General features: G+C 46.8%; 1 protein-coding gene across 10 annotated transcripts; it reads left to right on the forward strand.

The window, feature by feature from the left end:
- The first annotated feature begins 745 nt into the window (after window positions 1-745).
- On the forward strand, window positions 746-23422 carry LOC119702480 (prosaposin). Of its 10 annotated transcripts, none has more exons than XM_038140664.1 (16): window positions 746-897; window positions 10008-10141; window positions 11152-11226; window positions 11872-11997; window positions 12246-12440; window positions 13132-13275; window positions 13799-13855; window positions 14930-14938; window positions 16536-16649; window positions 17427-17522; window positions 17717-17903; window positions 18054-18214; window positions 18378-18419; window positions 19853-19933; window positions 20466-20573; window positions 21120-23422. In XM_038140664.1, the coding sequence occupies exons 1-16, from the start codon at window positions 843-845 to the stop codon at window positions 21153-21155; spliced, it is 1620 nt and encodes a 539-aa protein (XP_037996592.1). In that variant the 5' UTR covers window positions 746-842; the 3' UTR covers window positions 21156-23422. The 10 variants fall into 10 exon arrangements, with proteins under 10 accessions (XP_037996592.1, XP_037996595.1, XP_037996594.1 ...); XM_038140667.1 differs by having other exon boundaries at window positions 17430-17522; XM_038140666.1 differs by having other exon boundaries at window positions 14933-14938.
- The last annotated feature ends 455 nt before the right edge of the window (window positions 23423-23877 follow it).

A 23877-nucleotide genomic window follows, 5' to 3' on the forward strand; every position in this document is an offset into this window, starting at 1 on the left:
CCGTCAGTAACTCTTTGTTCTTATTGTTTCATATTGTCCTAAATCCTAATTGTCCAAAATTTTTATTACTCTAATTCTAATATTATTTTATAACCATTTTATGACTATTAAACCTTTAAATTTTTAAAAACAAGTGATTGGTGTTTTTCACACCCAACGTGATGTTTGGTTCTGTGGAGATCTCACAGCACATCCCACTATCCGAAGGAGGCCGCAGGGAAGCTGGGGAGGGATTCCTCACCAGCAATTGAACAATTTGAAGGAGAGGTAATTTAGGTCGGATATTAAGAGGAAATGTTTATGACTCTGAGGGGGTTGAGGCACTGGCACACAGTGCACAGGGAGGTTTGTGGACACACCATCCGGGAGCTGTTCAAAGCCAGGTGGGAGGCAGCCTGCTCTAGTGGGAAGCTCAAGGCAGAGGATTGAAAAAGGCGCATTCCAACCCCTCAACACTGTGCCTCCATGCTGGTGCGTGCCTCAATCAGACGCTGCCAGCCTGGCTGGTCTGTGTGGGGGGACTCCTGCCTTTGGGACTCCCGCTGCCTCAGGGCAGCGCCCGTGGAGGCAAAAATCGCCTTGAAGGCTTTATTTCTTCCCGGCCAGACGCCGCAGGGCGCTTGGGGAGCCGCCGCCCCGGCCGCCGAAGGCGAGCTCCCGGCCGCCATTTCCCCCGCCCCTCAGAGGCCTCGGCCCCTCACGCCCCCTGCCCCCCCAGTCCCGCCACTGCGCGTGCGCGGGGGGCGGAGCGGCGCGCGCGCCTGCGCGTCCCGCCCCTATATAAAGGCGGGCGCGGGCGGTGCCGGCGGCGCCGCATTGCAGACGGGCGCGGAGGCGGAACGATGGCGCGGCCGCTGATCCTCGGGCTCCTCAGCCTCCTCGGGCTCCTGGCCGCCGGTAAGCGCTGCCCTCCGCCTGCCGAGCCCCTTCCCCATCCGGCTCAGCCCCGGCGGGCTCGGGGAGAGCGCCCGGCGTGAGCGGGATGAGGGCAGCGCGGAGGGGCAAAGGCCGGCCGTGCGCTGTTTGTATTCCCCCGCTGCCGCATCCCAAACGGAGCGGGAGCGATGAGGGAGCGTGGGGGCAGTGGGGGTTTCTAGGGCGCCATCGGGGTGGCTGTGGTGGAAAGGCTGTGTTTTGAGGGGGGAGAACTCCTAAAAATAGCTCCAGGGCAAGGCGGGGAGAAGTCCCCGTGAGGATCCGGCCGTTCCCGCTGCTGGTGGGGAAATGGTTTCCCGATGGAAGCGTGCTCGGTGTGCATCCGCGGCCCTCACGGATCGGGCAGCTCGGAGCCCGGGCTGCTGGGGACAGTCGGCAGGGACTGGTTTTTTTTCCTGCCAGCAGCGCTGTTTATCTCCTCCACTTCAGGGATAGATGGCTGCTAATCCTCTTGCGGATGGCGGGAGGTTGCCTTTGCTGTTGTGTTTCTGCATTAGGCTCTCCTGCTCCCTGTGGAAAATTCCACCGATTTTGCTGCCCGCCGTCTCACTGCCTATTGTTGCGGAGGTGAAAGTGATGGGGGCAATGGGTAATCGTCTCCCTTTGGCTGTAAGGTTCGAGGTTAGGACATGCAACGCTTGTGTTTTGTACATTGCAGAAGCTTGACAGAGGTACAGAAATGATTCATAGTCTGCCGAGTGGTAATACACCTTTAGGCTGTGGGCTGGAATAGCTGGAAAGCCCAAAATGTAAGGACTTACACAGGCAGTGATGTGCACAGTTACTTGGAGAATTTTCTTCTAAATTCGACTATTTTAATATTAAAGCTTATTTGCTCACAAGTTTAACCTGCAGCATTTCAAAAGTTAAAAAAAAAAAGCCCAACTGGCTGTTTGAAGGCCATAGGAGAAACCAGCTGGCACAATACAGTAAATAATCCTGTGAAATTTTTCATGATTGCACATGAGTTTTGTACTTCATTGTAGTTTTAATGTCATAAAATCGTAGGATGGCCTGGGTTGGAAGGGACCTTAAAGGTCATCTAGTTCCAGCCCTCTGCCTCGGACAGGGACATTTTCCCCTAGACATACTGATGCTATTTAATATGCTGATATGTGGATAGTTTAATGGGTTACCTCAGAACTTTTCAGGCAGGAAGCAAGAAAGCAAATATCAGCTTTCACTCTGCATGTTTTTGTGCTTTCATAGTGTCCTTTGAGTCTGCTCTGCGCTGAATTAGCTGCCATCAGTTGCCACTCCTTCTGGGACTGCTTCCAGATCGCTGAAATCATTGCAGCTTCTTGGGCTTTGAAAGTGAAAAGGCTTCACCTTGAAGTATCCACCAGCTTTCCCTTTAGTGTGTTTAGGGAAATTGTGATGAGAAACCAGTTCAGCAATGAGAGTTCTCTCGGCCTACCTGTTAAAGGCATGTCATGCAGCTGAGGGCAGCAGGAGACTAGTCAGGCCTGTTTTTCCTTAGAAGTCACTCTTTTTACACAAATAAACAGCTGTCTTCTCTCACCAGGGTTCTGAGAGCTCGTTGCCTCACCTACCCTGCAGATTTTCCTGAAGATTTTGCTGTGACAGCCCGAAACACCGTTTTTGTCTGCCAAGCTGGCTAATTAGCTGTGCAAACACTCAGCCACCCTTGTCAGATCCTAATGGAGTCACTTGGCTGCCTTACAGGCCGTGAGGGTTTTTGGTTGACCTACTTACAGGGCTTCTGTGCATCTTCCCTTTAAGGGAGACACGGAGGAATTAAAGCAGGGTGTACAGGTCCTGGCATCTCCGGACTACTGATGTGCACTCTGATTATTTCTTGTCTTTGTGGCCAGGCAGGGAGGAGAAAGGCTGGGTGTGCTGTTAAAGCAGGACTCACTTTCTCTTTAGCTGAGTATTCCCCTCGCTTTTTGCTAAATTAAAAGTTAAGCTGGGAGTGAAAAGTAAAAACTTTGAGGATATGATTTTTTTCTCATCCCCCCCCTCCCCTGAAATAGTAGACTTAAAACCTTGTAGGGAAGGCAGATTGAAGTTAATGTGTAATTCCTCTAGCAAACACCGGTCAGAACATGTGGGGACAGGAAATTTGTGAGCTGAATTAGCCTGGCTTGAGTTTTCTTGAGGATGTGGGAAAAGCAGATAACTGGACTGTTCTGTAGTTTGCAGGCTTGTTCTGCTATGAATGTGGTTTCTAAGGAAAAAAAAAAAACCAAAAAAGCCAGCTGGTGCAGCCCACTGCAGCTGATAAAATTAGGAGAAGAGGGGAAGGTGTCTTGTGCCAGCATTTATTGCTACGTCTGGGGTTACTATTTATTATTGTGGGTCTTCTGGGCAGCCTGGACTTGGTGAAGCAAAGGAGAGATCTTGACTCCATTTCACAAGGCTGGTTTATTATATTATGATATATATTACATTAAAAAAGACCACACTATAACTATACTACAAAGAACAGAGAGAAAGATTCATCAGAAGGCGAGACAGGAATAGAAAGGAATGAATAACAAAGTTCTGTGACTCCCAGAGAGTCCGAGAGCTGCTGCCTCCTGGATTGGCCACCAAGCAGAAACATCCCACAGTGAGCAATGGAGGAAGCACCTGCTGCATCCCACAGCAGCAGATAACAAATTGTTTACACTTGAAGCTGAGGCCCTTCAGCTTCTCAGGAGAAGAAAATCCTAGCAGAGGGATTTCATAAAATATCACAACCACAAGCATTGGTGTGTCCAGGGTGAGCCGGCAGTGACTGTCCCCCTGTGCTGGGCGCTGCTGAGCCCACACCTCCACCTCACACCTCCAGATCCAGTTCTGGGCCTTCACCACAGGAAGGACACTGAGGTGCTGGAGCACATCCAGCGAAGGGAAGGGTCTGGAGGGTAAATCCAGGTTGGAAATCAGGAGAAGTTCCTTCTCAGGAAGGGCTGTCAGGTGTTGGAATGGGCTGCCCAGGCAGGCGGTGGAGTCACCACCCCTGGAGGTGTTCAGGAAATGTCAGAGCTGGCACTCAGTGCTCTGCTCTGGATGACAAGGTGGTGATGGGTCACAGCATGGACTCGATGATCCTTCGAGGTGTTTTCCAACCTAAATGGTGCTGTGAGTATGTACAAATAAAATCAGTGTTTTCTTGGAGGAGTAACTGGCTGTGAGGCACGGTCAGGCTGTCGCATAGCGAAGCCGGTGCAGTCATGTGCCCTGTGTAAACCTGCCCTTGCGCAATGCCCCGCTTGTTTGCCGGGCAGGTATAAATAGAAAGGGTTGCTGTTGGTTGTGTCTGGAGGAGCTGGGCCAGCCCTTCTGCCCTCCCTCGGTCACGCCCAGCAGAGCTGCCCGAGCCCCGGGCCGCCTTTCCCGGTCCGTGCTGTTCGTGCACCGCGCCGGAGCTGCTCCGGCAGCCTCCCAGCACCGAGGGGATGGGAGGGGGCAGCGAGGGAGACGGAGCTTGTCAGCAAAACTGGATGTGTCACCTGATGTCAGCTGAGGCTCCCCGGGAGGTTGGACTGTGCTATTTCAGGGAAGGCTTTTCTGGGATAAAATGCAGGGACATCTTGGTTTTGTATCTGTAAGGGAAGCAGGAGCAGTTCCTGCTGCCTGCCGTGGGTTTTTGTTTCAATATCTTCTGTAGATCTCATTCTTCAAAGCAGGTTGGGGCAACGCCTTAGAACTCTGACACAAAAAGTGTTTATTTTTTCTTAAAGGATTTACCCACTTTCTGTTCTGACTTTTTTTTAATGGAGCAGCTTTTAAATGCACTTTGTTTGCTGCTACTAAAATATCAGAGTTCCTGTGCAATTGAAAAGGCTACATTGAAGCGTGTGTATGTATTTTAGGGCAGTGCTTCTCTGTATTTGGTCATGAGGCAGGGTTTGGTTTCAGTTGCCTGATAGCAGATTTTCCCAGTCTTTGTGTCATGCATATATTTATCTAGTGAAAAAGGAATGATAAATACAGGATTTCAGCAGAGACTCACATTAAATCTGTCCCCTGCGTCTCTCCCCTAAAAAACCCTCAGAACAAACCCAGAAAGAATGGAGATGTACCACAAGTATGCCCCAAACATTTTAGAGTATTTCTACAGGCATGTGCTGCAGGGAAAAATGCTGCTCATAACTTTTTGGGAATATCTTAGCATTCAGTATGGGGCCACTTACTCCTGATGACTGCCAGGTGCCCTGGAACATTCCGCTTACCTCTTTGGGATTCTGCCTTAGGAAAATCTCAGGCAGCAGTCAGGCCTTGTTTGGCAACATCTGGCCAACTTGGAAACTTTTCTTTTGCAACATTTGCAGTTGCCTGGGACAATTTACTGGGCCAGTAGAGGTGCTTTTACTGTCCCAGCCCATCCAGTTCTCTGCTCTCTTTAACTTTATGGGGATTGCCTGTACCTACACACACTGCTTCTCTTGTCCTCCTGTGCCCTGGTGGGGGAAGCAAGGGAGCGCCTGAGGCAGAGGCAGTGTGCCAAAATGAGAGTGAGTTCCCAGCTTTGAGGAACAGCCTGCTTGTGGTGTTAACTCCAAACTCATCTCTTGCCCATCATGCTAGGTGAAATGTTAGAAATGTTTCATGTTTGGTTTTTCCTCAGCAGATATTGGATAGGAAGACTCATTTTTAACTGGAATGCTGCTAACAGCTAGCCACGTTTCCTTCACTTTTTCTTCAAATTGCCTGTAATCCCCTAAATCTTATGGTCACTTTACTGCCTCATTAATCCAGAGGTGCAGGAGCTCTTTGGCAGGAGTCACTGGTGTGTGATGTGGTTACAACTTTTGAAGTTTTACTCATTAACTGGCCAGAGAGGCTGTGGAGTATTGAGCCCTTCAGATAACTTGAGGTTGGGGTCACTCCTTCACTTCTTGACACTTTGTAAACTTTGGTGAAGAGAAGTTGATCCCTCTTGACTTCTTTAACTTAAACACACTTCGCTTTTGCAAGTCTCAGAGGACATGGGGACAAGTCAGTAACTGGCAGAGCACAGATGGCACAGGCTGATGCATTTGCTCGGTCTGTGGTGTCTCTGGGAGACAAGGAATTTTTAATTTTTTTTAGCATTGCAAGTAGGACAGCCTGGGAATGACATCCTTGCTGATGAATAGGTTAATGTACTTTGGCAGGTTGGACTGTGACAAAAGCATGAGAGTTGACAGCACCCTAAATGATCTTCACATTTTTCTGCAATCCATTGAGTTGAACAGCAGCTCAGCACTTTCCTCGTGGGTTTTTTTGTTTATTTGTTGGGTTTTTTGTCCGAATTACAGGTTAATTTGTTTGTAACCAAGGGTTTTTCTAGCAGTTGGGTTTGGAGGAGGCTGGAGGAGGTTGAATTCCTTTTGTGTTCTGGATGGTAGTTTTCTGGTTCATCCTCTGGCTCTTTAGGGAATCTGGTCTGGCCCCTCAGAATCCCTGTTCCTTGACTCTTATATAAGGTGTTAAATTTTAAGGCTCATGTGTAGCTTCGGTGCAGCTTTGGAGGGGATTTCTTAGGATGTTTTTCTGAGAATCTAGAGGAAAAAATTCCGACTCACTCTCCGTGGAAGAAGAGTGAGACAAATGCTTGAGGGGAGGGAAGGTGTTTTCCAAGAAAGGTAATTGCCCAGCAATTTTCCTGTAGCTGTCCTTGCAGAACGATAATCCAGACATTATAAGCTTCCTTCCTTTTAGGTTCCTGTTTCCTGGAGAGGAGTGAAGAACCGGGCTGTGCTTTCACATGCATGGCTCCATAAGCCGAGTGGAAAAGGTGATATTTTCTGAGGGGGCCATCGCCTCTACTTCCCAAATTTGTCTCTGTGTGTTAGGACAAACTTGGTAAAGCAAAGGCTCCTTTTTCTTACGTTGAAGAAGCCACATCTGGAGTGGTTCAGGCAGGGAGAAACCAGTGAAGAGGACGAGTAAAGGAGCACCTTGGCCTGCACAGGTGTTTGATGCTCTGAAAACAGTGGCTTGCAAGAACTTGAGGAAACGGGGGGGATAGCTCTTGCTGGGCATGACATGAGGCTGTTGAGAGCTGATCTGCGGAGAAGGGAGAAATATGTTAAAAAATGGATGACCTTAGGTAAAGAACAAAATACAAAATAAAGAGATGCCAGAGATAACAAAGCAAGCAATTCCTTTGGGTTTATCTTTATTTGCTTTCTCTTGGGTTGCTGCCGTGCTGGGGATGTGAAATACCAAGTTAAGGTGTTACTTCTTTTGTAGCAAAGGTTATTTGGAGGGAAGAGTCAAAACTCAAAACTATTTGTTCTGAGAGACCGCAAGGTGTTAACACACGCTTCACTGGCATGTTTGCTTTTGTTGTAATGTAAGTTCATATACGAGGGAAAAATTCTGTTTCATAGTTAAATAGGAGAGCAAGCTGAAAGGGAAAAAGTGGTAACAGTGGAGAGTTTCGAGCTCTTTGCTGAGTCTGCAGGATCTGAATAAATGCAGAGTTTTGTAGCTTTGTTTCTGTTTCTCCCAGGACGTTCAGAAAGGGAGGGTGGATACTGTTGCAATGAAGGTGTATCCTTTCATATTGGATATAATATTTCAAAGAAAAGTATTTCCCCATAGTACAGAACAAACTTGTAAGAATTTAACTGTGTTTGAAGTCACTGTGGAAAGTGTCAGAAAAGAAGCTGTGATTAGTGTGTGTCATCTTTGTTCTGTAGCTGCTCTAAAATGTGCCAGCCATGTGTGGCCCTAACAAACAAAATTGCTTAGTCACTGCCTGACTGGAAAGATCTGTACTGAAAACATTAAAATTTAGAGTTGTCTTGACGCGCAGCCAGCAAAGGTGATTACTGAAAATAAATGTGAAGTATAGTATTTTTGCCATACACTTAATAATGATCTATTGTTGAGGCTGTGAGGAAGAAGGAACAAGACATTGTGCTGAAGCTGGTACAGATCTGAAAAGTCTTACAGTGACAGGATCTTAAAATAATCAAACAAAACCTGAAAGCTCACTAAGAGCCTGATCAAACCAGTGCAAGTTACAGCATGAATGCCTCCATTTGGCTTCAAGACACTCTCCTAAATCAAGAGTGTGAGAGACTGCTTGGAATAACTGTTATTGCAGTTGTATAGTTCAGTTTTGTAGTTTACAGTGTGTTTCAGTGTAGGAGGAGTAATAGCCTTTTGATAAAGGCCTAGGTTAAAAGCTGTGCTTGTAAATAGTTGGGAATCCTTGATTCCACTGTTTAAAGTCCAGGTCTTGACTGACTTCCTTCAGAGCTTGACTCTGCCTTCCAGAGCCTTCCTACCACTGTTCTGTGCCAGTATCTGAAAGGGAAGAATAACTTTCCCTCAACCAAGTGTATTCTTGTTTACTGTCACCCTGCCAGGGCTGACAGCTCTTTGGCTGACCACTCTGACTTTGAAAATTAACTATTCTTAGGGCTTCCAGATCAATAATGCTGCAGTTTAGAACAGGCTGTAAATATTTTGCTAACCATACATTATTAGAAGCTTTGAAGTCTTACTCCTGCAGTCTCCCAGGCAGTACCAGTGCGCTGTGCTGCTCAAGGGTAATATGCAATGAAGCTTTTTACTGGGAGAGAGGGTGACAGGCTTCAAGCTCTTGTGTAAAAAAATCAGGCGTGCAAAGCACGTTTTTCTTAAAATAAATGGGTCATTCCTCTGAAGCCCAGTGTAAACAGGCTTTATAAATCAACAGCTGAGAAGGCTGCAGAATGCCACCTATAAAGCAGCGTTTATCTGGCTGTTTGGTGAGTGCTGGCCGTGTACCTTGTGGATGCACTGGTAATTCAGCTTTAAATCGATCCTCTAATTGCCTGCAACAAGGCGTGAGAAATGGGAAAGTGATTGTTCATCTGCTGTAACATTACCAGAAGCTTCGTAGGAATGCAACACCTGAACTCCTGCCTTGTGGCTGACAGAGTAGTTCTACAGGGTTTTGTGAAGTGCAAACAGCACTGATGTAAAGAAAACACCTGTGCAGCTGATAGGTTTGAACAGGTTGGGTTTATGTTTCGGTTTGTATTTTTTAAATTTTTGTAAAGTTTGGCAGCAGTGCTTTGTAGGCTTGGACCGTGGTGGATTTCTTTGGAGGCTGCCTGCTGTAGGATTTTAGGAGTTGTTTCTTGATTGGTTAGTGCAATGTAGGGCATTGTCTCCTGAGGAAACAGAGCTTACTGACACACAGGGTGGTTTTAGAAACTGGGAGAAGTTGGGTGCCAGGTCCACACAGCACAATTTAAAAAATAAAACTCTTGGAAAGTCAGCAAAAACATGCATTTGATTCACTTGTCCTGCTGATTGCTCATAGGGCAGATACTTCACATTTCTTTTCCAGGACTGTCCAGAGAAGATATTCTGTATCTTACTTGAAAGCTCTGCAGGTTGCATGGCAGTCCCACATGGGATGGGAGGTAATGTCCAGAAAAGGACTGGACACCCGCAGATTTTTCTGTACACAGTTGAAGACCTAACCAAGAGAAAAAAAAAAAAAGGAAGTCTAAATAGATTTAGTGTGCTTAAAAAGTATGATAGAACATTCCTTAAGAACATTCTTAAAGCTTTCTGTTTATGCTCCGTGTTTTGGTGTGTACCTGCTCTTAAGTCTTGCATGCAGTGCGTACATTGTTGTGGCTCCTAATCTAAAATCTTTCCTCCCTCTCTCGCTTGCTGTGTGAGAACAGGATGCTTCATGTGGGAGGAGGAATGCGGGCAGCAATCACAAGCTGGCTCAGAGCTGAAGTGCCGGTAGGGCAGGAGAACAGGGAGCTTGTCGCTTGGCAATCAGCTGTCTGCAGGGTGGATTTCTGTAATGAACAGTTTATCTGTTTCAAATCATCTGGTGGTTCTTGCGTGCTAAGCAAAGCCAGGTTTTGTATTTTGGGATTTTACGTTTTTTTTACAAAAGGTGGATGATGGGGGAGCAGACTGCTGAGGTGCTGAGACTCGGGAGGTTCAACTTTTACGGCTTTTCTGTTTTTTTTTTTTTTTTTTCTCTGACTCTGTAACCTGTGTTTGGGACAGGCCAAAAATTTCTGGGTTGCAATGCGTTTAAAAACGTGAATAAGCAGGTGGTTGTTTTGGCAGCTGGAAAGGCTGATGCAGTTTGCTCTCTCTGGCAGCCGTGGCCAGCCCTGTGCTGTGGCAGAAGGAGTGCGCCAAGGGGCCGGAGGTGTGGTGCCAGAGCATTCGCACGGCCTCGCAGTGCGGGGCAGTCAAACACTGCCAGCAGAACGTCTGGAACAAGCCCGCCGTGGTAAGTGCCAGCCTCTGAGAGCCCCCAGCCCCACCTGGGGCTCGGGTGGCTGCTTTCCACACACTCTGAGGAAGATTTCTCAAGTCTCTGATCGGAGTTAAGTGCTGCATCAGACTCTGCCGAGGTTGCAGTGCCTTAATTTGGGTGGTGCATGGAGGTTGCTTTTCACTGCTCTGCCTTGCACAACCTGTCTGCTGACTTCTCCCGTGACCTGTTGCACAATCACCCAGCAATGTATGGAATGGAGCTAGTGGATTTCACTTGTTCCTCTGTATTGTCACTGACTCCTAATTCAGAGGAGTCTTTTCTGAACTTGAGCAATTATTACGAACAGGCTGTGTATTTGTTTAGTTCTTTCTCAAAGGTTAAAATTCCCAGGAAGATGCACCATTATGCTAAATTATGGAAGGCGTGACAGTAAATAATAGTGCAAATGTTACATTTAGTCACAACAGCTTTTCAAGTTGCATTTCCACTAAATGTGAGGGCTGCTTTACTAGATGTAGCTGTAGTTTGGGTATTGTTCCACAGTTTTCTAGGGGAGAAAAAGGTGTTTTACTTACAGATGCATTCAGTCCACATTGGCTGTATCTGTGCAGAGATACTTCAGTTTAAGGAAAAGTAGGGGAAGGGAGGAATGTCAGAGCACAGCCGCAATGGTTGAAGTAGCCTGAAATGTTCTAAGATTTCTGGCAAGTGTGAACTCTGAAGGAAAAGGTTAAAGGAGAAGGTGTCTTGGGGCAATCAACTTTGTATTTCAAGGGACTGGGAGGAGGTGAAATGAACAGGCACTAGCATGCCAGCTTCTTCATTGGTTTGCTGACAAAAATGTAGTTGGACATGCCTGAAATAGCCTCACTCTGTTTAAAAATACCTCTTCCCACCCTGGCCTCAAACAGTATTTCTTCCTTGATTCCAGGTGTAATGTTTGCCCTTTGTGCTGTTGTTCACACTCTGCTCTTACAGGCACTAAATTCTTTCTCCAAGTAACTCTCAGCTTCTCTCTGCAGAGCAGTATTCCCTGTGACTTGTGTAAGGAGCTTGTGACAGTTGCTGGCAAAATTTTAAAGGATAATGGCACTGAGGTAAGCACCCCAAAACACTGTTTGGTTTCAAGGTCTCGTGGTGAGGGGATGGAAGAGTAGCCTCTGGTGCTTTCCCAACATAAGCAGCAGATGTTGAAAGGGACTAGAGTGCATGGGGAAAGGCTTTTAAACAGCCTCTGCTGGTTTAGAAATTAGCAAATTCTAAAGCCTCCCATGCCTTAACACATCCCTGATGTACTGTAGAGGCTTAATAAAGTTGTTCTAGTGCCAGTGGGGCACCAGTATTAAAAGGTGGGGTACTGCAGTCTCTAGGAGTGGGTGGTTACACCAGCTGGCCTTTGTTTTGGTTTGTGGGCACTGCTTCCCTTTTTCATGTCAACCTGTGGGTACTTTGTATAAATAAGTCACTGTCCCATGAGCCCAGAAGTTCACTTTCTCCTCTTAATTGTCAATGTTGTGTTCTGGCAAGGCTGGGCTGTGCAGGCCACACAAGCAGTGTGACATGTTTGTGCTGTGGCGGGGTCACATCGAAGGTCCAGAACCTCATTCTAGTTCTGCTTGTTGCTACCTGGACCTACCCGGGTCCGAGGAGCTTGTTTCAGGCTTTGCATTGTGCATTTTGGGAATGGAATGAGCATTTGAGAGAGAGATATAATCTGTCTCTGCTCACCTCATCTTTCATAGGATGAGATCCGCTCTTACTTGGAAAAGACCTGCGAGTTTCTTCCTGACCCAGGCCTCGTCTCTGAGTGCAAAGAAATTGTGGATTCCTACCTACCAGTTATCATGGATATGATCAAGGAAGAGCTTGTAAGTAGATAACGATTTTCAGCTGTTGGTATTAAAAGTTGTGCTCCTCTTGATGCCAGAATTTCACTTCTGCCTCAGATTGTGCATATGAATCCTTTGTGGATCACTGGTACTGTTAGTTTGAAGACTCCTTCCTTGCTATGAAACATTTTCCCTGTCTTACCACGTTTCAGCTGAATGACTCTCCACTCTGAACTTTAAAAGTGACATCAGTTTGGAGCTTTATGTGTGTCTCTTGTCTCCCCCAGGATAAACCTGAGGTTGTGTGCAGTGCCCTTGCTCTGTGCCACTCCCTTCAGAAGCACCTTGCAGCAATGAAGCTCCAGAAACAGCTCCAGACCAACAAGATCCCAGAGCTGGATTTCTCTGAGCTGGCATCCCCGTTCATGGCTAACGTGCCTCTTCTCCTTTACCCTCAGGACAAGCCCAAGCAGAAGCCTAAGGTAAGCCTAGGACTAAGGGCTGTTCTAGTGTGTGTATAGTCTTGGATTAAGTTCTACAGTCTGCAAAGGCAAGTCTTGTGCTGTGCTGTTGCCATCCAGGACTGTGGTAATCAAGCAGATCTTGCTGGAAACAATTTCTTCTGAGAGAAAGCTTGGCACCAGGGTTCAAAGGAAGAACAGCTCTTCCCGACCTGCTAGCTGTGCCCTTCAGGGGATGTATTTGTCTCTGAATGCAAGGGTGACAGACTGGATTGGAAAAGAACAAATAGTTGACAAAGGGGAAGAGATGAGGCAATGAACTTGGGTGCAGAGGCTGAGTGTTGACAGCAAGCCAGGGTGTGGGAGCTGAGAACAAGCTGCTGTGGGTGAAGCAGGTAAGATCTATGCCAGATTTAGAAACCTCCCCACTGTGGTCTGTAACAAAACCAAGAGATTTGAAGATTGGGTATCTTAACTATTATCTCAGCTTTGGAGCCAAGTAGGTACCTAATCTCCATCTAGTGGCTGCTGCACACACCAGCAGTAGCTCGTCCGTCTCCCTACTAGCAGAGGCTTCAAAGCTTTCTCCAGACTATTTATTAAGGTTTATACATGGCTCAGAATAGCTTGTTAAACTTGGTAGTAGCAGGAGCTTCTGAAACATGTCATGTGAAGTTGTGTCAACTTGAGTTTCCTTTCTCTCTTTGTCCAGGCCAGTGGGGATGTGTGCCAGGATTGCATTCAGCTGGTCACTGATGTTCAGGAAGCTGTGAAGACAAACTCCTCTTTTGTGAAGTCTTTGGTTGCTCATGCCAAGGAGGAGTGTGACCGTTTGGGACCTGGGATGTCCGATATGGTAAACTGTCCTTTTTTTATTGGAAAATTCTGTTCCTGTAAGCAAACATAAAATGGTTTGTTCAATGCTTTAATCCCCTGATCGTATTCTCTATTTAGTATTACAAAGGAAACTCTGTTGCACGTGTTAACACAGTATAACAATAACAACACCGAAATTGTAAACTTTGTGGTCAGGAAAGTTGGGTGGGATGTGTGGAAGTGGGGAGCAGGAGGAGGACTCCAGATTGCTTCTGGCCTTTAGAGGCCTTTTCCACAAACATGGTCTGGGTGGGTAATGTGGTTCTGTCAGTGGAGGCTGGGGCTTTTTGCCCTGAGAGGAAGAGAAGAGGTTAAACAGTTACCTGTGCAGCAGTTTTGTAACCTGCAATGCCATCTTGTATTTGGGCCAAGCTCTGAAAGACCTGTTGTTATGCAGTAGAGCCGGCAAATTAATACCTTGAGACGTATTAGAAAATTCTAGATGGACTCTACAGCGTGAGTGGTTTGGTAGTCACAAGACTTTCTCTTCCCACTTTCTGCAGTGCAAGACCTACATCTCTGAGTATTCTGACTTGGCCATCCAGATGATGATGCACATGGTAAGATCAGCAGAGTGCAGTATTTGCTCTCAGTTCAGTTTCTGGCTTGTGTAGCTAACTTCTTTGGAAACAGGAAACATGCGCTGCAGTAAAACTTTGGGGAGATCCCTTGCTCTGTAATTCTTGGTGTTAATGCTTTGAACTTGGTGTTTTTTGGTTAGCAGTTTCAGGATGCTTTCTTTAGCACATTTCCTTCCATTTTATAACCACTTCTGCAGTGCAAAAGGCACTCTTATCCTTTGAAATATGAAAATACATTACACACGTTCCTTTATATTTTTTTATCTCATTCCTGTGCTTACACCACTTCCCCCTCCCCCAAATACTGTGTTAAGGATATTAGAGCTGGCTTTGTCATAGTATTGCAAAATTAGGTCATGTGTGAGAGATAAGGTGTCTCCTGGAAGCAAGGCTACACATCCTTCTGGAGTTGCTGTCTAAAGGTTCCTGCTCTCTGGGCTCCTGGCAGGAGCCATGGGAATTGAGGGTACCTTCTGCAGCAGCATACTTTTACCTCATACCTTTATCCAGAGAGCTGGGGGCCTTTAAAAAAGATGGCTAAGCCTTTCCTTAGTGCAGTCTGTAGATGCCCCAGGTGACATAACAAATTACGGGTGAATATCTGGCTGACTTGAACCTGAATTTGGCAACATAGTGGCCTTTTCTTGTTTCCAGTTGCTATAGGCCACTTAGAAGCTCATCCTGTTCCTTAAACATTTGGGGGGGAAGTCAATGTTTGTTCCAGCAGCACTTAGTTTCTCATTCTAAGCATTGCAATGCAGTGTGTTGTTAATAGTTGAAATTGGAATATGACTACGCCTTGTGTGCATCTGAGTGTTGCCCAGACTCTCTGGAGGATGCCTTAATGACTGCAGATGAATAATGCTGGTTAGCACTGTGCAATTAAATGTGAGTTGCTGTAGCTGAGGATCTCTGGGGTGGGGACTGTGTCATATTCCTTTATCTTTGTGGGAAGAATATATGCAGCTCCAAGTGCTTGATGTGTTTTTTTCTCTTAACTGTTATCTTCAATTTCTCCTTTCTTCCTCTGTCTCCAATCTCCCCTGTCAACAGAAGGATCAGGTAGGTGAGCAACTTGCCTGTGGTGATAGCCTGCTTGTAGTTCACCCTTTGCTGTTAAAGGGCTTGTAGTTCACTTCTTGCTCTCTTAGCTGTACACTTGGTGTGACTGTGCTTGGTGCTGACAGATACAAGGGATATTTATGTGATGAAAAGAGAGACTAAAGGCTTCCTCCAGTGCATCAGTCCTACTTCCAGCTCCAGATACCACTTTGTGCTACCAAGATTTCAACTTGATTATGCTTTGGCCAGTAGAGCAGAAAATATCCTCCCTCTTACAGAAGAAGATGTGGAAAAAGCGTGCCAGTGGCTCCTGGCAGCTGCTGGTTTAAAGTCTGGGCTCAAAAGGGCTTGAGCAAAGCTGTCCCCAGGTCTTTCCTTGGTTAACCTTTAAATCTAGGACAATGGTACAGATGTTTGAATTTTATGAACTGAAAAGGTGAAAGCTTCCTAGAGCAATTTGGGCTTTTAAATGAACCTGTCCTGTGGGACCTTGTGTCTGTCATCCCTCTGTGAGGGAACGTGTGTATGTGGGTGTTGCTGTAACATTAACACCTGGAACTGCTTCTTACAATGCATGAACCAAAGGGCTTGACTTAAAGGTGCTGCCTAGGGTAGTCTGAAGCAGCACAGTGTCTCTGAGGTGCTGCTTTTGCCTGTGCATGGGATTGTAGCATGATGTATTAATATTAACTCTGGGATAAGCCTCTGCTGTAGGAAGCTTGGAACAGGGTGAGATGTGATCTTCTAATCACCTGTAGGACCAAGGGTGTCTTTTTCTAGCTTTAGGTGAGAAAATGCAAGTTTTGTGTCTCACTCTGTACAGCCTTTCTCACTTTGGGTGTCCTCCTTAGAACAGTGTGCCTCATGTCTGACATTTCTTTGTGCATTTGGTAATGTATGTTCCAAAAAGAAATGCATGAAGAGTGTATTTCTTTGAGAAAGAAAGCCTTTTTACAGACTTGGTTTCTGTTTGCTGTTTCCTCTTGCTGTGAGAACACTGCAAGCTCAATTGTTGCAGTACAAATGGTTAGGCTTGGGTTTTAACAAGCTCAACTTTTGTTTCTTGTAGGCTGTGTTCAGTAATGCGAGAAACTGTTTCTGTTTGCAGAATGTGATGTTTCTGGCAGCTTTAAAGAAGGTAGCTTGTGGATGAGGAAAGAGGTTCTTCTAGGCATTTCTTTCAGCTTTTGGGTGAACTCTGAAGTCAGGATAATTGGCCTCTTCTGTGATTACTTAAAGCTGGGGAGCAGCTTTGTGGATGCAGCTCTGATGTGATGCTGCTGGTGGCTTGTTCTGGTGTTGGTAGCTCTTAAGTCAACTCCTTTTGAAGGGCTTGCAAAGTGTGTGGGCTCATGGGTTTTTTAAAATGGGGTTTTTAACCTCTTCCTCTGTAACAGGAACTGCTAAATTCCATCCAGTAGCTGTCCTGCCTATAACCTTACCAAATGCTTTGGCAATACTTGAAGTAGAAGTAGTCATGAAACTTTAAGTTGTCTTGGAGCCTTTCAAAATTTTGCTCTCTGTGCCTGCTCACGGGCTCTGTAGAAAGGGCAGGGACTTCTAGACTTTTAAAAATTGCTTATACATCTCTTTCCAGCAACCAAAGGACATTTGTGCAATGGTTGGCTTCTGTTCTTCTGTGAAGTCTGTTCCCCTTCAGCCTCTGGTCCCAGCTCAGGTCGTTCATGAAGTGAAAATGGAAATTGTGGAGGTAAGACGGGCTTTTTGTACTTCACTTTCCTTTTTGCTTCAGTGTAAAAAACTAGGTGAAAAAGATGAGCTTTCATGTACAGAGTAATCCAAGTATCCCTGCATATAAATTCCTGGCCTTTTCTTGTTTCTGATGCTGATTTGTGAAGTAGGAAAGTTGATTGATTTATTTGAACAGAAGACTCTACACTGAGCCAGAGCTACAAGGTAATGCTTGAGGATTGAAAGGGGAACTCTTGTTCCAGCAGTTCTGCATGACACCTTAAATGTAAATTCTCAGTTTGTGTTTTGCTCTTTGTTTGGAGTGATACTTTGGTCCCTTTTAAAAATGGGGCAGCACTCTGCATGTGCAGATGAGGGATCAGAGTCAGAATGCTGAAGCTCTGAGTTTGAAGAAGCACCTTGGCTTCTCCAAAGGGTATTTTGCAAACAGGAGGCTGCTCTCAATTCTAGGAAATGTTGTCCTCCATTAATGTGTTTTAAAAACCACTGTATATTTCCCTTTACTTCTGTCTCTGTGGGATTGTTCATTTCTTTGTGTCTGCTAAATTCAACTCCTTGTACAGCCTGGGGGTTGTAGTCTTAAAATTAGTCATACAAAATGCCTGTTCATTCAGACAGGCTTTTTACTGAGTCCTTTGAGGTTGGTTTTGGGTTCTGTGACCTTTTGAATACAGCCCAAACTGAGCAGCTAGGTAAATGCTGTTAGGAATTGTCCCTGTCAGATATGGTCCAGTGCTGATTTACTGTGTGTGTATTTCTTCTTCTGTGTACTCAGAAGGCCTCAGTTCAAGAGAAGACTTTTTCCTTGTGTGAAATCTGTGAGACCATGGTGAAAGAAGTGACTGGCCTCTTGGAGAGCAACAAGACAGAGGTGTGTGAGTGGTGGGCACTGTACCCCTTCCAGCTTTGGCTGAGACAGGGCTGCACTAAAGGGGGAAGGAAAATCGTTTTTATTGCCTGTTTCCACGACAGCAACATTTCTATCCTGGGTGGGACAGAAAAGGTGTGCTTATGAACCGAGTCCAAATTCTGTCCCTCATTTCCTCCTCCTGCCCTGTGCTTCAGGAGGAGATTGTGCATGAGATGGAGGTGGTCTGCCGCCTGTTCCCGGGGAGCGTCAAGGACCAGTGCAAGGACTTCATCGAGGTCTATGGCCAGGCTGTGATCGACATGCTCTTGGAGGCAACAAATCCTGAAGCTGTGTGTGCCATGCTGAAATGCTGTGCAGCCAGCAAGCTTCCCCAGCAGCCAGGTGGGTGACGAGGGGTCTGTGGTGTTCAAAACGAGCTGGTTCACCTGTGATGAGATGTCTTTTGAGGACACTGCTGATACTGCCTCCTTTCTTCTCTTTCTCTTTAGCCAAGCACTGATGTTTGGTTTGGTTTTTTATTTCCCTTCTCAGTTGTAGTGAAACCTGCGGCTGGCTCAGGTGGCTTCTGTGATATCTGCAAGATGGTGGTGGCTTATGCAGACAAAGAGCTAGAGAAGAATGCCACGACAGCTGAAATTGAAGCTTTACTGGAAAAAGTCTGTCACTTCCTGCCAGAGTCTGTCAGTGAGCAGGTAAGGTGTTTGTGCAGGAGGCAGACTAAAAAGCCATGGTCTTGGTGGCTGGGAGCTGTCCCTGTTGATTTGTTGGGTTTACGTAGGTCCTAACAGTGTCAGTTATGCTCAACCTCATTTTCTGAGCGTTTCATCTGATATTTTTTCTATATGCTAATTTTAGGTCCGTCTCTCAAGTGTCTCTGCTTCTGCTATAAATGTTCAGGTACTCCTGACAGAGGTCTCTGTGTTTGGCCAAATGCCTTGTCTCTGGCTGGAGACAAACTGTCCACAGGTGCAGCTGGGACTGGCTTGTGTCCAGCAACCTGATCCTTCACAGGTTTTTCCCTTTACTAATAAGCACCAAAGCACAGCAGCTTCTCCTGTCCAGTAGAGCAAACAAGAAAAAAGGGGGAAAAGGCTTGATCTGAGGCAGCTGAATGACCTTGATGTGTGGCAGCCTGCCTTCCAGTCAGGGCAAGGCAGATGGAGATGAACAGAAGGATGGAACACAGAATCCTGGGATGGTTTGGGTTGGAAGGGACCTTAGACTGTGTAATTCCAACCCCCCTGCTGTAGGCAGGAACGTATTTGGAAAAGCTAGAGAGCAGCTTCTCTTGTTGGTTTTTGTAACAGCATTCTCTGCTAAAGGCTGGGAGGAGTTTGGGGTGCAGGGGGATTAGGTTTGCTCAGTTCCCATCCTTGGGAGTTGGCAGGCTCTTCAATAGATGTCTGCTTTAAGGGTCTGAATTGACTGGCTGGATTGTTGTACTGATTTGCAGTCAGGAAAGGTTTGCCTGGAAATCCTCTGAGAACAGTGGGTGGGAACACTTGAAAGTGTTTTTTTTCCCTCAACACTGATCCTACTTGGGGGATTAATGAAGTAATTGAAAGTAGGCTGGTGTAATTCCAGTGGGACACCTGTTAGACCACTGATACCAAGATTTACCTGAAAATCTTATTAGGCGGCTGCTGAGTGTCAGCAAGTGGCAACTGCTTGTAAGTTTACTGGGGATAGAATATAGAGGCTTAAAGCAGCTGTGGAACAGCTCTTCCTGCTGTGAGGCTGTTTAATAGCTGCGGTTGGTTTATTAATTGGTGCTGTTTGTCTCTGCTGTGAGCAGCAGCATCTTCCTCAGCTCTGGAGCCTCTCCACTAGAGGGAGAGAGGCTGTTCTGGCAGGCAGTGCTCCTGCTGCAGCCTTGTCTAGGGGAATAACTTGAGTACGAGTGCCTGGGAGTCCTTGCTGCTGTCCTGCTCAGGAAGTTTGTCTCCAGCTGGTTGTGTGTGCTTCCCTCTCGAGACAGGCGTGATCTCCACGATCAGAGACGAAGCTTTGCAGTCAAAGCTTCTTCTGCTTGGTTCTTTTCCCAAAGCCTGTCCTGTTTGGTTCTTTTCCTTGTGACCCCTCATCTCCTCACAGCGTGTCTACAGACAGCTGCAGGCAGGTATGAGCTGGCAGAAACAATGATGTTGTTGTGTGACTAGTGCCTGACTCCTCTGCCATGTGCAGAGCTCAAGCCTCTGCTTTGTCCTTGTGGAGTGTGTTGTTGGGGTGTTCAGGGTAGCACACAGGCCTGCCTGCTGCAGACCACGCGTTCCTCTGCTTTCAGAGGCTCCAGCAGGAGAATGAATCTCTCGCCCTGTGTTTTGTTACAGTGTGTGCAGTTTGTGGAACAGTATGAACCCGTGGTTGTGCAACTCTTGGCAGAGGTGATGGATCCCACTTTTGTTTGCACTGTGAGTATTGCGTTTGGTTTTATTGAGGGCAGGCTCTGATACAGTCCTGCCTACTGTCCTGGGTGCCTTTCAGTGCCTAGCATGCAGAAACTCTGCTGGAATGAAAATCAGCACACTGAATGCCTGGAGCAAGCCCCTTGTGCAAGGCCTGGGGCTTCCTGAATGGACAGCTGTGTGACTGCCAGGGCAGCAGGAGAGACTGCCAGGGGTTATCCACTGCTGAGGTTCAGTGACAGGGTGTGATGTGCCCTGAATGTGGCGGGAGGTAAAGTGACATTTCTTGAGAAAAGCCCCTCTCTAGAAGATCTGTTTTTCAGAACTTGATACGAAGGAGTTCCAGTCACTTAACTCTGCCCTGGGTCAGGTTACGTGGCTGCTGGTTCAGCTGCAGGTGTGACCTCAGTGAGAGCTCCTGCAGCTGCCTCAGTGCAGCTTCCACGCTCCCTCAGGTGGAAGCTCAGACATAAGGCTGGACTTGAGATCTCTTGGTGCAGTTAGGAAGGTGCTGACTGTGCTGCTGCTCTTTTCCCAGAAACTCGGAGTGTGTGAGTCAGCTAAAGAGCCTCTCCTGGGGAATGATGCCTGTGTCTGGGGTCCAGGCTACTGGTGTAAGAACATGGACACTGCTGCTCAGTGCAATGTACGTAACGCAGCCTTCTGCCTCCAGTTTCCTTCTGATCTTTGACAGCTCCTTCTGGGCCATTTTTGGCTTCTGCTGCACTTCGAAGTGAATGAACTCCAGTTCAAAATAAGCAAAATGATATTAGTTTGATTAAAAGGCGTTTCATAGCTGTTAACTTTCTCAAAGCTGACTTTCCTCTCCTTTTTGTGTCCCACACCTGTCTGCCAGTATTTCAGAATCTATAGTAAGGTGCAGTGTCAGCTTTATATTTAGTCAGTGTTCCTGCAGCCAACAGACCATGTCACAATCTCTCGGCAGCCTCTAAAAATTGGCTTCCAGTATTGCTTTTTCTGCCAGGCCTTAATGGCTAAGGGTCATCAGCCTTCTTTCCTAAAGCTCCTGGCTGGTGAGGCTCAGGATGTTATTTATTCTAGTCCTCTTTGAAATCACTTACTTGAAGAAAAACAGATTTGCTCCCAAGATCTTGGCTCAGGATAAGGTGTTGAGCTGCTTGTTTGCAAACTGGCTTTTTTCCACTAATATCAGCTATTTCTTCCCCTTTAGGCTGTTGATCACTGCAAACGTCATGTGTGGAACTAGAAGAAGAATTTCCAGTTCTGAAAGTTTGCCATGGCTCTTAGGAAATGTGGGCCGAGGTTGGCGGAGAGCTGTATCTCACCTGTCCCTCCTCTCTGCCTCATTAACAATTTGACCTTCAAGTTCCTTTGTTGTAACTCTTCTGTAGCAGTGCTGCTGTTGAAGGATCAGATTTTCATTGTCGACTTAACAAAGATACTTCTGATTGTACAGTTTAACCCATTATGCTCCTAAAAATAGTCAGTGTGTTGTAGATTTTTTTTTTTTTTTAATTGGTAGGCTGAAGTGTTTATGTGCTGGGAGGAATGACAGAGATGGTGAAACGAGACAAGGCTCTTACCTTTTAATTTCAAAAAAAAAAAAAAGAGCAAGATAGCAACTAAACTTCCAAATGTCTTTCTGTAGGCAGCATTGGGACGATTTTACATGCTTTGCATTTTTAACATCTGGCTGGAATGTTTTATTTTCTGTGTATGGGAACTCTAAGAGATAACATTGAATCTGGGAATCCTTTTGGCTGGAATTTTCAAAGCTCTGCAGATGCAGAGGAGTGGGCTTTGTGTGCCCAGCTAACTTTCAAAGTCACTGGTAATTAAAAAGATGCATTTGATTGATCAGCCTTTTGCATTTGAGTGACCACGCTTGTGGCTCCTGGTGTTATTATAGCTAAGGAAAACCCTCCCTCAGCCTTTGATCACATCCTTCTGATTTCCTCTGACTGCTCAGTCCCAGCATGGGTGTTCTGCTGCCAAGCCCAGTCCCGTGGGATGTCAGTTTCCTGAAGCATGCTGGTGTACCTGAGGAATGACTCCCTTTTTCCTTATCCTAGTTGCTCAATTCTGCTTGGTCTTGCAGCTTCCCACAAGCAGCCAGCTGGGTGATGAGGAGGTAGCATGAGCTGTCACTGGAAGATGGAGGAGGATCAAGTCAGCAGGAGCTGGGAATATGTCAAAGGGGGTTCAGCACTGAGGGTGGAATTTGTGGAAAAACGGGTTTTATTGTAACCTGTTTGTTCCCTGATCTGCTTTTTCTCTCACAGCGTATTTCAGTCATCTAAAGCTTGAGAGGTGCTGTGAGGCCTGGGGGCACCTCCCACTGCTGCCCACCCACTCACTGACGCCCTTCTGAGTAGCTGGAGGTAGGAATTGTTATCCAGAGTTCCCATTTCTGGTGGGAAGTGCAGCGAGCAGAGATGGCAGGTGGTAGGAGCACTAGAGCGGCTATTTAAAGCTCTGCTGGCACACTTGAGAGCCTGCTTTTCACACCTCTCTGAAATTCCACTTAAATGGCCTAAAATCCCCCAAAAAAGCCTTCAAGGCAGGCTTGCTACCCCGGGAACATGGCAGGCCTTGATGTGCAGGGTCCTTGGGGGTGAGAATCTTGCTTGTGTTGCTTGGGACGGGGCTTGCATTGGGTGTGCACCTCTGATCAGGTTAATCCCCAAAGCAGGGGCACTGAAGTAGCTCTGAGGAGACCTTTGGGAAGGTGCAGCTGGGCAGATGTGGAGCTTTGAAAATTCCAGTCCTGTTCAGAAGGATGCTGGTAACTCCTGCTGTTCCTGTGGTGTGGGGGCCATGCAGGAGCTCCAGTAACAATGCTGCAGCAGCAAGCAGAATATTTTTCATTGGAAAACCACTGGACTGCGGGTTTTTAGTTGATCTGTGTGCATACTAAAAGCCTGGGCAGGGCTGGCAGATGGCAACAGAGGTTGTTCTCCCCTGTTTTCTGAATGCTGAAGCACTCGTGACTTTAACCAAGAGGAAGAAAAATGAAATTTTCCCCTAAAGACGTGAAATACCTGCAGCTTTCTGTCTTGGCAGGCTTGTTCTGGTGGTGTATCCCAGCTGGGGCAGATGGAGCAGATAGGAGATGGGCTCCGTCCCTTGGGCAGTGCTGCCCTGGAGGGACGGGTTGTGTGACACCACGGCACGGAGCGTGGCATTTGGTGTTTTGAACTGGATGGTGTGGATCTTTCTTGGGGGGAGGGGGGGCTGCATTGACAGCTTGGCAGGTTGGCGGGAAGGTTTTATTTCCCTGGGGCTTTTAGTAGGATTCATGCTGGGCAAGCTGAGCCAGGGGAAGTGCTGTGCTGCTGCTGGGAGTCCCTTTAGTTTTCTCCCTTCCTGTGGACCGTGGCACCCGACCTGCTTGAGTCATGCTGGGGGGACACTGTGCAGTTGCTTTCTAAAGAACATTGTCTTGATTTTTTTCCTTTTTTCTTTTGGTTTTGTTTTTTTTTTTTTTTTTTTGGTTTTTTTGCACAAAAGCTTCCTTAATGAACAATAAAAACTTCTGTAAACCCATAAGTTGGCGTGTTTCATTTTTCTCCGTGGCGGAGGTTCTTGTTGAGGTTCCCTTGGCCAGGAGAAGGCACATCCCAAGGTGTCACTGGGAACCTGGGACTGAATGGATTCATGTTCCCATGACGCTGCGAGTCCCATCAAGCCTTTGTTCTGCTGAGCAGGGTTGCAGGTGGAAGAGGCTTGCCCGGGATTGCTGCCTCTCTTCCCTGGACAAACACAACGCCTGGTGTGAGGCAAGAGCCGCGTGTTGCAATCGCTGCCTTGCGCAGGCCAGAGGGACTTCTTGATACCGGCCTTCCCTGCTGACTCGCACCTAATGTGGCTTCCCCTGTGTCCTCATTCCCTGCTTGATCCCAAATAAAATGTAAAAATGTCACTCAAAGGCAGAGAACGTGGCGCTGTCACGTGGCCCCGGGGCGGCT

This window comes from Motacilla alba, chromosome 6 (assembly GCF_015832195.1).
Source record: "Motacilla alba alba isolate MOTALB_02 chromosome 6, Motacilla_alba_V1.0_pri, whole genome shotgun sequence".
NCBI classification, from domain to species: Eukaryota; Metazoa; Chordata; class Aves; order Passeriformes; family Motacillidae; genus Motacilla; species Motacilla alba.